The following is a 13,793-nucleotide window of genomic DNA, read 5'->3' on the forward strand; positions in this document are numbered from 1 at the left end:
TCTTTCTCTTCTCTGGAAATAAAATAAAGACCCAACCTTTTGGAGAAGCTTGGTAATCCTCACTATAAGCATACTGGAAAGAACTTCTAGACCTTTGAAGCAAAGTCCTCTACTTTAACCACCTGAAGGGCTACCTCCCTATTTAGAGGGTGAGGCTTTTGAGAACACCATCTAAATGTGAATATAAAACTCATCACAATCTGAAGTGACACCAGTGTCTCCCTGTCACTGCAGTTCAATGAGCACAGCACAATAGAAAGTACAATATTTTATACAATTTGATAGATGTACATCTTGTACATAAAATCTTAGACCTTTCTTCCTCTATTGTCTTAAGACTGAATACATCTAAAGAGCCTTAATACACACAAACATACACACACAAACACACTCAAACTACAAGATGTCTTCATGTTTAATAAATGTTTTGAGTTCTGCAAAATATCAGAAACACCTACCTTTATCTTTTAAATATTTTATGGATTTTCCCTAATGATTTAAATATTATAATGTAATAATAATGATGGTATAATCCCTCCTCCTTCCAAAGAGAGTGTGGAAAAATATCTGATTTTATAGAAAAGATAACATAATAATTTGCCTCTTAGTCTTTTGATGTTGACCGTAAGAGACTTCACATGGAAATAGCTTAGAAAAATAATTGTCTTTGAGTGTAGGAAATAAGTTAAATACTACTGAATTTTTTTGTATTGTATTGTATAACATTGTAACTTGAATTATAAGAAAAAAAAGAACAACTGGTAAGATTTACAAATACCACAAACTAAGCCAATGTTAATGGGGCATGAATTACTCCAAGGTCAGTGTTGGCGAACATTTTTGAGTTCATGTGCCCAAACTTAAACTTTAGGCTCAGAGTCCCTCCGCATTACCCCAAAGAGTGGAGGAAGGAAGTGCTCACTTTGGGCAGCTGAATAAATGTCCTTGGGAGCTGGGAAGAGAAGGAATGGAAAGGGCACTGCCCATGCCAGTCCAACATGCATGCCAATATTTTGCCAATGCTGTCCTAGGTTGAATGAAAGTAGAAGAAAAAGGGGAATAAATGAGGTTGATGAAGAGCTCACCACCACATGGTAACTTTCCTTTTGAAAGGAGAAGATCCTCTGGTCTCAGGAAATCCTAATGAAGAAAATCTGTGGCAGTAGATCAGCATCTTCTGAGCAATGAAGAGTCTATTTCCTAGGATACTGAGTGTTTAAGTGACTTCTCCAGTTATACTGCCACTATAAATCAGAAGTGGAATTTGAACCCAGTTTTCCTGATGTTCTATACTATCCCAGGTTCTTTCTCAATCTATAAGAATATAATTTCCCTATTTAAATATCTCTTCTTGCTAACAAAGTAGGTCCATATTTTCTATCTGAGGGTTCCAGGCTACTAAAAGACTATAGATGATGTCAGGATCCTCTAAATTCATTATCCTGGGGTGAAGTATAAGTCACCACTCTAGTTAAAGCCCTTCTAGGAAACTTTCCATTATAACTACATTGTGCTAAGTAGAAAATGACTCCATTTATAAGCTTGGAAATAATGTGTGGTTCATGTTTTCCTTATCACTGGATATCAGCTTAGAGAGTTATCAAAGTTATCAAACGATGCTAGCTTTTAGAGTTCCAAATTTAAGCTAGAGGCTACAGTTTAAGCCTAGAAGGGTCACAGAAAATAAGAGTTTTGTCCTTTTTAAGCCATTTCTATCCTCTAGCAAAGAGTATTTCTAAACCTGCTGAAGTACGTTCCTAAGTGAAATTCTCGAGTTTTATATATCCTTTCTTGAGGCAATACATAGGTTAGCATTTAACCTTCAACCTGGCTGAGTTGTAGTCAATGAAAACTGTAGCCTGAGCTCACCACTCATATTCCATCTTTCTACTAGATTTTTCTTTGAGCTGTAAAAAAAACAACAGCTATTGTGTTACCCCACAGCGTTTGGCAGGAAGAAGAATGTCACAGAACATGGTGTCACACTATATGGCACTAGCAATACTGTGATCCCCAGGAATGAAGCCGAATGAATGCCACATGGGAAAAGGACACATTTTCATTGTTTTGGTTCCTCCCTAAGGAGTGCCAACTCTTCTCGCCACAATAACTCACCTCCCAGAGCTTCCTGCTATAATTCTACATATCTTTGGTTTGTCCCATACACAGAAGAGAGATGACAAACCAGGTTGGCATTAACTAAAATTTGTAATGCAAATAATGTTTTCTGTTCAAATCTCTCAACCCTCCCTGCCTTCAGTGACATAGTGAAGAGGGTGGTATCAAGATCCTGGTTTAAATCCTGCCTCAGATGCTTACTCAGCTAAAGGATCCTAGGCAAACAGCTAAACTTCTTTCAAGCTCAGTTTCTTCACCTGTAAAAAGAAGATAATAAAATAGGAATCCATTCCATAGGGTTGTAGGGAACAGATGTGATAACATATTTAATAGGCTTTACAAACCTTAAAATAAGATGGACGTTAGCTGTTACTATTGTTACTCTGGGCTCTTTCCTCTTTTTTTCTTCTCTCCTGCCTCCACCATTACCTTTCTTATTTAATGGTTGTGTTTGTGAGTTGCAATCAGAATTAGGTTTAAACAATATCAGGAAAAACTGCTAACCAACAATCCCCTCATTTTGCTAATGAGAAAATGGAGGCCCAGAAAAATGAATTAACCCCCCCCCCCCAAGATCACATAATTAGGAAGTAGTAAGACAAAATTTTAAACCTGGGTCCTAGAATTTCGAATACATAGTTCTTTTCAATACATCAAGCTGATTCTTTCTACATAGGGTGGGAAGTTGGATTAAATCACATCTAACATCATTTTCAACCCTAACTTCTAAAATTCTAAGAGAAAAAATAGTTTGGCCACATAAAATACAATACAATCAAGTCCATAAGTATCTCACTACTTTCTAATTATCACGTATACATATAGTTATCTGTGCTTTAGATTAATTTTTTTTGCTATAGTACTTTGCCATATCCCAGCCAGCTGAAAGTTTTATGGCTGGTTTTTCAAAAAAGTATTTTATATAGAAAGATATATAGATATATGTGTATGTATATATATATATATATACTTATATATATATAGTTTTACAGAAGTTACAACATGTTTCCCCTTTCAACAAACATGTGATATATGTGGCATAATTGTTATTATCCTAATTTTAGAGAAGAGGAAACTGAAAAGGAATTTGACTTTCCATGGTCACAAAGCTGAAAAATATCAAAGTTGAGATTCAAACTCAGTCGTCATGATTATTCCAAGTCTACTGCTGTGTGACATTCTGGTGGCAAATTATATTTAGAGAAAACAAAGGGTACTGTTCCAAACAATGGAATATGGACATTGTTCATACCAACTAGATGGAAAAGAGGACAAAAGCATCAAGTATAATGAGCACAATGTTATGGGAGAATATTTACCCATAATACCTTAATTTAACATCTGACTCCCTCTTCTTCAAAAATTTATAGCATGGTATTGTTTAAAGAAATGCTTAGCTCTGATTTCCATTTTTAAATTGAGAAATGAAATTGAAACATACTAACAATTTCCCCTTGTTTTAATATGGTGTTAGGGAAAATGGAAAAAAAAGCAATAAGTAAAAATGACCAAAGTATATTATTTTAGGGAAAAAATTAATTCTGTCCTAGGATATCTTGTATGAGTAATCTTGACTCTCTTTTCAATGGAAAAATATAAAACCCTAACTTTCTGTAGCCTCGTATCAGCAGGGCCAGTTCTGGAAAAGGATCATAGCATATTCAATGATCCATATTCCCAAATTTAAAAAAAACACATTAGCTATCACCTTGGAGTTTTAGGATAGTGTTGTTTAAAACTTTTTTTTCACATTATTGTATTTTTGAAAAGATAAGCATAAGTGGGTTAGCCCTAGTAAACCATAAAAATTTAACATTCTATCCTATTCCTTGCTTAGTGTCATTAACTAGCTTTATTGTATACACATTTCCTTGTCTTTATAAAGATAAAGCTGATGACGATGATTATTCATGCAAATATGAATTATCAAATTTGCAGAGGATACAAAGTGAGAATAGATGGTTACTGAACTGGATGTCAGAAGTTGAATCTAAAAAGATTTCATAGTAAAGAATAACAGGCTGAATCTAAACACAAATTTCATAGGAAAAAATGGAAAAGTCTACTCTGAGACCAAGACAAAAGACTATGTAGGAAGACAATATTTAGTAGAGAAAGCCCATAAGCATTTTAGTTAACACCCAGCTCAACCTGAGTCAACAATAGTGTGAAAGTTTAATGCACTAATTTAATCGTAGACTGCTTTAATGGTAGTGCAACAGCAAAAAATAAGAGGCAAAGAAGCATTGTGAAAAGAGATTTATCCTCAGAGGAAGACACTACTGACACACACTATCTGAGGGACTCTGTATTTATCAGGCCACTCACTAAAATTTTTATGTCTCAGGACAGTTGTTGATCTGCATTGGTAGACTTTCCTACAAGAAATTCTATACGTTAATGGAATCACTGGTCCAAACACAAATACACACACGCACACACACAACAGAGTCCAGAATGAGATAAATTAAAATATTACTATAATTAGACCTTAATTAGAGTACTGTGTTTAATGATGGGTTCCATTTTAGGATAAATCTCACAACCCAGAGTACCTACACTTTATAGAGAAGGCAACTTGAAAACATAATGGATGGACATTGGTTGAAGGACTTAGAAAGGTTTTGCCTAGATAAAAGAATAACACTTATAAGAGGCCATGGTTCTTCACCACATTGAGGGAACTGTAATCTTACCAATGTGTGTACTCCCTTCAACAATGTAGAATATAATTAATTCATGCGATCAAAATACATCTTGGTGGGTTCCTTTCTCAATTTGCTAGTGTCTTCCTGAAGTTCTCTTGATGTTTCATAGATACCAGTGGGATACAAAGGCTATCCTTTGATTATCCTTTATTCTCAAAACTTAACCAGTCCATCTCTTCTGATCCTTTTCTGATGCCCACCCTGAAGTATAATGTTCAGTTGATGACTGCCAACTCCTAGCAGTCAGTTGTTATTTATGGTGTTCCCTCTAGAGATAATTGATTCTATAAGAGTAGATGGTTGGATTAACTCATTTCTAAAGACCAGGCATGAGGGCCATGATTGAAGTGATAGATCTTAATAGTGGTCATCACCAAGTTGAAATGTGGGCTGTTCTTGTTGACCAGCAACCTGTTCAAACAGGTTATTTACACCCAGGGACCAATACAGCAAAGGGGTCTCTAGTCCTGGATTCCCAGTTTAGCTAAAAGCAATAAACATTGCTTTCAAAGTGAGGGATCATCCTGGAATTAAAAGAGCATTAGTACAGCTAGAAATCAAGCAGACGTGAACATTCAAAAGGCCAATTAAAACATACTTTATTGAATTTGCAATACATACAGCATATTTGTGGCTCCACAGAGATAAGAAATGGTATAAAAAGTACATTTTATGGCATAATTATTAATGGTTGGAAGAGAAATTCTGTCTAGGTTCTAAAAATATAAACCATAGGAATCAAATGCATAAAATGATTACTTAGTACACTGAGATCTGCTCCATACAAACATAGGAAATTTCTTATATACATATGTACATTCACATATAAAATAGATATTACTGAAGTTGATCACCATACAAATATGAAAATAAATCTTTTATTTTAAACTTTATTTTCAGTAGTAAAGTTATAGAATTTGGGTTCATGAAAATCACAGTAAGTATTAAACGATCAAATGGGTAAAAAGATACATTTTGGAAAAATGGGGCTAAAAGAAATGTCTGAAAAATATCTTCTCATAAGGCATTTTCCAGAAGGAAACTAAAATCCTATTCAAAATGCCAGAATTCGTGTTAAATAAAACCTGATGATTGAATAAATAGGGCTATGTCTACAACTTGCAAAGAGAACAAAGAAAATAAGGGTAAGGTGATTATGCACAACTTTGGATTTGTTTTTTAAAGCAATAAACAAATAAGTCTTTAGATATAAAAACAATTTTGTTAAGTTCATCCACTTCTGGTCAAATCTATATTATATCCTGATATTGATTACCACCTTAGCCAAGATGGAAATTTTGGTTTGTTTGTCTTATTTCAACTAAAGCAACCTAAAGCTATTAAGTCTCAAATTCTGATCACATTATTCAAAATTTCACCTAACCACTTTGAACCAAGTTGTTCATTTAGCACTGCATCCATATTTTACTTTTGCTAATAATAAATGAGCATTCTGACTCTATAAACAACAAAGGAGAAAAATAATACTTCTTTCTAATATACATAATCTTATTTACACACTCTTAGGCAAGTATGAAGAGATATTCTCTTGGAAATAAATAAATGCCATAAAGTGGGGTGTTACATAACTTTCAGGTATAATGAACATAGGTATGCCAAAGCCCTAACACATGCTTTTTGCATAAACTGCATTCCTTCAGTTGTTCAACGCAGTCAGAGACAAGAAAGGTCATACCATTAGGTGGTCAAAGGATAGCAGCAAAAACATTTAAAAAAAACTAAAATATTTATACATAAATTAAAAACAATATGGCATAGATAAGGCATTTTATCTGACCAAAAATTTACTCTTATGCTGGTGCACCATTTTCAATCATGAAAGGAATATTCACTGTGGGATGCCTAAATATAGTCCAAAAAAATCTAGCGGAAGTTCTTGGTATCTTCTACAAAGTCAGGATGGTGGGCATATTTATGAAAACTAAAATACAGCATAGCGGGGCAGAGTACTCTTTTTAACCTATCACAACTTATAGATCCATGTTTTTAAGGAATGAAAAGTTCATAAGAAAGTTTTCTTAGAGGGAAAGTAGAGACTGATATTGTTTTATTCTAATAAATAGGATCTAATTTTAGCCCATGCTAAGAAAATAAACTTAAATAAAAACAATTTTTAACTTAACTAGCTAACGTCTTCAAAGTAGACTCATCTTTTAAAAACTATATATGTTAATAGTACATTAAAATAAAAAAATGAAAAAACCCAATCTTATGCTGCTTCTGATTAAAATCCAAGCTTGCTCTGAGTTTTTTTTTTCTTTTGGTTAACATACTAAAAATTGCTTGTCACTGCTAACCATTTTTCTTTTCATTTCATTAATAATCCTTGAACCTGAACCTACTTAGGACAAGGTAAGATTTTCTCTGTTTGAATTAATGTTTTGGCTCTATGTAGCAGGTAACTGAAATGGAGACCCACTTTTTCTTTTCCCGTCCAAGTTAAATACTGTAGATAGCTGGTTCCCATACATGTAAGGATTTTTAAGATTAATTGTAAACAAAATCCTGAGAGCATCTTACTCAGCCTTATTGACCATAAGTTCAGATATGTTTTGTCCACCAAGTAAACACTTCAGCTCCCATACTGAGATTTGTCCTATTTCCTTTCATAGACATCAAAGAAACCAGAAACCCATATTCATTTCTTAAAGAGAGGACATGTTCTGTTATGGTTTTCTGGTGTGGGAACAAGAACAACTATTTATAATTTTTTATTATACTAAAAAAAATTTAAAACATCATTTTAAAATAAGAAATGTCATTATGAGTCAATTTTGGATCCCTAGATAAAAATATAGTCTCTTTAAATATTTCATATTTAATATGGTTAATTCAAATAATATTAAAATTAGAATATTTCAGGTTTATGATTCTTTGAAACAATTGAAAATTTCTAATAGACCAAGAACAAGTTCAATCTATCAACAGTGTTTTTATAAAATATTATTTCAGTTTTTTTAAAGTACAGGGTGATATGTCTAGCAAATCACAACATTTTTTTCAGAAATTTGTAGCTTGAAATATTTTCCATTAAAATCTAAGATTTAAATTTACTACACAAACATAATATATATTGGTATAGCAAGATAACTTTCTTCCTCTACAGACATAGTTCCCATGAATCAAAATGTATTCTCTCTCTTTTTTAAATCTATTACTTTTTTAAAAGATTGATTTTTCAATTAATAGCATAGCCTGAGACATAACATATCAATCACGTCTAACTTTTAATAAATGCTTCTCTTTATTTTTTAACAGTGAGAGAAATACTACTCTAGCTATAACAAAATAATGACTCGCTGGAACCTTCATAGCTAGAAGCTATATCCTTCCTAAAGGATATAGGTATGATAAATCATTCTGTACTTCAAACCATGAAGTCATAGGCATACAGAACTGGCTGGGAACTTGGAGATTTAGACCGGCACTCACATTTTTTTACACAGATGAGGAAACTGAGGCACTAATGCATTAAGTAACAGTTAGACAGTGTAAGGGCAAATGGCAGATTCAAAACCCTGAGTCCCAAATCAGGGTTATTTCTACTACACTAATATTTAAATATATCAAGTAATATTGTCAGAGGTAAAGGAAAAATAATTTATTATGTAAACCTACTTAAATAAAAGTTTCTTCTCTTCTAATATGAGAGAAAGGTTACTTAGTATTTTTTGAAAATTAGTTTGTCTAATAAAACTTTACTTAGGTTCAAATCTGGCCTCAGACACTTCCCAGCTATGTGACCCTGGGCAAGTCACCTGACCCCCATTGCCCACCCTTACCAATCTTCCATCTATGAACCAATAGACAGAAGTTAAGAGTAAAAAAAAAAACCTTTACTGAAACTTGACTACAGGATGTAAATGATGGCCAAAAAAGAACCCCAGCTCTTTTTATGGATTCCCATAATCATATGGAAAAGAAGGGGAAGATTGGGGAGAGGCTCCCCATAATGAAATACCATGAAATAAACCATGGTACAGACTACCCATTTTATGTAACTATTGACATTCTGGAGGTCAGTATAAGTCACACCATTACTCATAACAATAACGATGTAGAAAAATAAGATTTCTTAAGTCCAAAAATTTCTGATTTAACCATTACAGCAGTTCTTCATCTGTGCTGATTTTTTTCCACCTGCCCCAGTCAATTTGGTAATCGATTTGCAATCATCATCATCAGCTCTTTTTCTCACTTCCCTTAAAAAAAAAGACAAAAAATCCTGAGTTAACAGAATTCACTTTCATTTACATGGCAGTACAAATAAATAACAATGAAAATTGATTATCTACAGGTTAAGTAAATTAACTTTAATTTTATGATCTTTCTTTTTCACAAGCATTATGACTTGTAAACTCCATGACATTCACCTCCCCAAATCTCTCTATAACAGAACTCCCTCTGTCAACCATATATATTTGCGTATACACATGAAAATGCATATTTATATACACGATTCATATCACACAAATGTGATATAAGAAAAATACTTTTTTGTTTTACATAGAGAGAACTATAACAATACAAAATGATTTGAATTTTTCTTTATTGCATGGATACATAAAGAGTATATGTTGATATGGCTTATAGACACATATAGTTAGAGACATGTACACTATATCTATCTATCTACAGACACATATATAAAGAATAACATTTGTTTTGTGGGAGACAGCCATGTGTGTATGTTGTATATATATATAATGGAATGAAAAATATAAAGTTGTGCGTGTGTGTGTAGATGCCAACTGGAGGCTGTACCAAGCACTTTGAGCTTGTGTCTCACCACATGGAAAAGCTAAAGAGCTTTCTTCCAAGAGAACTGTGTCGACATGAAAGAGAAGCATCTTGGAAAGATTATGAAGCATGAGAAGACACTTTCTAACTGCTTCTGGTTCGTTAACTCTATGTTGAAGAGAAGGCTCTCTAATTGGCTTCAGAAGCATTCAAAGTATTTATTCAGTATCAGCCTTTTCCTCTCTTACATCATTTGCTCTTGGGGGATCTCACTGATTTTTTTGCTCATGGTGTCCAGTGAAAGACCATAGTGTAAGGGAAAAGGTTTTGGGGCTTTCTTTTCCTCTGAGGCCAGATACTCAGTGAAAGGGTCTTAGTCCCTGGCCTTTGCTTTTTTTTCCATTCTAGGTTAAGGGAGAGGCGTCTCTGAGGTCCCATGAGTTCAAAAGGTCCAGAGGGTGTCTCGGCATGCCAATTTTTTACCCTGATTCACAACAGTATTGTGCATCATTCATGCCCTGAAGACCTAAGAGTGATCTACTGGACACCAAACCAGAAAAGAATAGAGGAAGAATCATCTAGCAGTCATGCCACACTGGGATTTGAAACTGGGCATCCAATAAATGGAAACTGAGCTAAACTTTGAGCTAATTCACCCGAAGAGCAAGGTGGTACAAAGAAGAGAAAGCCCCTCGAGGTTCTGAGGGAATGTTTGTAGTTTGTTCTTTGAAGGAAGTACCTCTTTGTAAAAAGCTACCTGATATCATAAGATTTGAAATCGAATTAGGGTGATAATAACCAGACCTAACAATAGGGGAGAGAGAAAAGGAAGGACAGCCAGTGAGGGCTTGAGCTGATGGTGATGGGAAAAGAGACACCCCAACCCATCAGAGTCCTAGAAAACTGAAGGGGAGATGTAGTCTGCCTGGGTCTGGGGAAAGAAAGCCAGAGCATATACACGACACATGTGTACATACTTATACATCTATACGTGTGTGTGCATTGGGTAAATGGACTCATAAGTATGGACCTGTGTCTATATAGATCTATGTCTATACATCTATGCATTCTTGCATGTGTATGTTTACATGTGCTTTGTGAATATATTAGATTTTTCCACAATTCAGAATTGATATGAAATGTTTAGCTTTAGCCCCAATTAAAAGTTAAAGAGAATCAGATGATGGTCTAACAACAGATAATGGTCTTCCCAACCAACTCTTGAGTAGTGGGAGTAATAGAATTAGGAAAAATATAGATAATTTAAATTCGTAGGTAATCCACAAAGTTCTCCATAGCTAATGGCTTCAGTGGCTTCCCTTTTATTAGAATTACTGATAAACAAAAGAATTCAGAGGTGCATCCCCCTAATTCTCCATGGGCTGTGCTTGAAGTGTAAGCAACAATAAAATGATCGAAAAGCAATTAGTCAGAAGGAAAAAAGAAAGCAAGAGGGTTTGGATATATTACCAAAAAAAAAAAAATAAATCAGAAAATCATGCAATTCTTAAGCAAGAAAAACTTTAAAGATAATTTAGTTCAATATCTTTATTTTACAGATTAGAAAAATGAGGCACGAAAAATGATTTCTCATAAAACACATAAATAATGAAGGTAATAATTGAAAAACTACTATCACTTTCTGGTATTCCTAACCCCCTTTGTCACTCATCTTGTTTACTCCTTTCAACATAATTTTCTTAAAGGTATTTTAAGTGTCCTCTCTATTTAAAATTAACAGCTCACATTTCAATATTATAGTTTATAAAGTGCTTGCCTTTCCAATAACCCCGTTGTTCATTCTGAAGTTTCCTTAGCAAAGGTTACTGGAGTGGTTGGCCATTTCCTTCTCCAATTTATTTTACAGATGAGGAAATTGAAGCAAACAGGATTAAGTACCTTTCCCAGGGCCATATAGCAATTAAATGTCTGAGGCTGGATTTGAACTCAAAAAGATAAGTCTTCATATATATATATATATATATATATATATATATAATGCAAATGGCACTATTCTCATTTCACAGACATAATAACTGAGTGTCAAGAGTTTAAATAAGTTGCCTATGGTCATACAACTCATGTTACAATTGCAATTCAAACCCATGTCTTTTGATGTGAGTTTCAGGTTCCTTTTGCAGTTTCACAATACTGTCCCAACCCCAGTTAGTCACCAAAGTCCCTAGGAATGACCACTGAATCTTTCTTTTCCCTTCTACTGCTATTGTATTTGCTACTGAAAAAAAAATTACATTCAAAGTATTACTTCCCTGTTCAAAAAACTGCCAGAGCTTCCTCTATTTGATTCTTTGGGATCTAGTAACAACTCTACATCCTAGCCCTTAAGATCCTTCCATCAACTTGGACAGACTTAATTTATATGGCCTCAACTACAACTCAAAGAAACCCTCCTTTTGATTAGACCAGCCTCCTCACAGTCCTACCAATGTATTCCTCATTCCTCACCAGCTTTACTCCTTTTATTTATTCCTTTATGGAATGCTTCCCCCATTCCTTCTCTCTGGGTATCCAAAACCTTCCCTTTCCCTAAAGAGAGCTTATCCCACACCTCCTCCAAAAGCCCATCTTACATTACTCATTAACTCTGACTTCCTGTGATTTTATTTATTTTATTTATTTATATATACATGCTAAAGTACAGGAGGACTTCATTTTATTTGACCAAAACATTCTAAGCCCCTTCACATAAACTGGAAAATCGTGCATTAAGAATCCCATTCTTAATAAGAGTTTCTTATACAAAAATATGGTGGTGGCACTTAACAACTTTTCTTATGCTTATCAGAACTACCGGTATAACTACTCTTCTACTCTGAGGTCATTATTAATAACTAAATAGAATTAATAAAACAAAGAAAAGCACCACTCTGACGCAGACAGGACTTGTTACAAGCCAGCACTGAACAAAGACTGATGGGAGAGCTAATGTTTGGTGCAAAACAATGTAATGACTCACATGAACACTTCTCAGAGTGAGAATGAGAGTGATTGGGTGAATCGGTGCAAGATTTTAGGCTGCTTGGGAAAAATAGAGCCAATTTAGCATGTAATTAAAATATTTTATTTTGTAATTGCCATTTATGCATACCCAAATTCATTTGTATTGAGTTTGCATAAAACAAGGACCTACAGTAATCAAATGCTATTAGAGATTATTTTCCAACTGTTTTATCTTTCTCATTCAAATTTTAAATGAATTATATATATGTCAATTAATTTTTTAAAAAGCAGTCTCAGCTGCTTACTATGACTCAGGCACTGTCCTAGGCACTGGAAATAGAAATTTAAATTCACATAGTCCCTGCCTTCAAGGAGCTTACATTCTACTAAAAGATATAACTTCACAGATGAGTAAATATGGTATATATCCAAAAAAAAATACACAGAGATGAGGAAGATAGGAGGCTAACAAATGGGAAACTTAGGAAAGATCTTCTGAGTTAAACCTTGAAGGGAGCTAACAATTTCAAGACCTGGAGATAAGGAAAGAGTATTCAAAGAAAGGGTGATAGTTCATGTAAAAGGAAGGAGGTAGAAGAGAGAGTGGATTATAGAGGGAACATCAAATGGGTCAGTTTAGCTAAAGCATAATGTGTGTGAGGGAGAATAATATGTAATTAGCCTAGAAAAGAAGACTAGAGCCAAGTCTGTAAAGCCTTCTTATAAAGAGGATTGAGAACTGGTCAAACAGGAAGGAAGAAAATCATAGTAAAGTATATGTATGCTTTCCACATCTTGGGGGTTACGGCTACAGCACATGACTTCAAACCCCAGAATCTGGAAAATCCATGTAAAATTTGTTGGCACTTCCTTCATACCAGAGAAGAAGAATGAGGTTTTTTTCTTTTTCTGTTATGGGGTGTTTATAATACCTGAAATGCATTTATGAGGTGTTTTTTAAGATATCTTAACTTTTTAAGCTATCTCTGCATTCTAGCCTTTGTGGGTCCTCCACAGGCTTTTATTTTCTTTTCACAAACTTTAACATTTCACTTATTTTAACTTTTTTTAAAATTGCATATATTTATGATATTAAAAGAAAACATATTGAATATTATGCAATTCTATACATATATTTTATACACTTCTGAGTTCCTAAACTTTTTCTGTGGCATCTTTTGGCTTTTGTAAGTTGTCTATGACTTCTGCAAAACCCCCCCAAAATTTTCCATTGAATTTCTTATG

The 13,793-nt window shown here is 34.0% G+C and overlaps 1 protein-coding gene across 1 annotated transcript in view; it reads right to left on the reverse strand.

Moving 5' to 3' along the window:
• Positions 1-8,943: 8,943 nt before the first annotated feature.
• Positions 8,944-13,793, reverse strand: part of RASEF (RAS and EF-hand domain containing) — a 118,492-nt gene continuing 113,642 nt past the window's right edge. Inside the window, exon 17 of the mRNA XM_044657234.1 lies at positions 8,944-9,049. Within this exon, the coding sequence (XP_044513169.1) occupies positions 8,944-9,049 (106 nt within the window). The remainder of the gene's footprint in view (positions 9,050-13,793) is intronic.

Source organism: Gracilinanus agilis, chromosome 1 (genome assembly GCF_016433145.1).
Source record: "Gracilinanus agilis isolate LMUSP501 chromosome 1, AgileGrace, whole genome shotgun sequence".
In the NCBI taxonomy this organism is placed as follows: Eukaryota; Metazoa; Chordata; class Mammalia; order Didelphimorphia; family Didelphidae; genus Gracilinanus; species Gracilinanus agilis.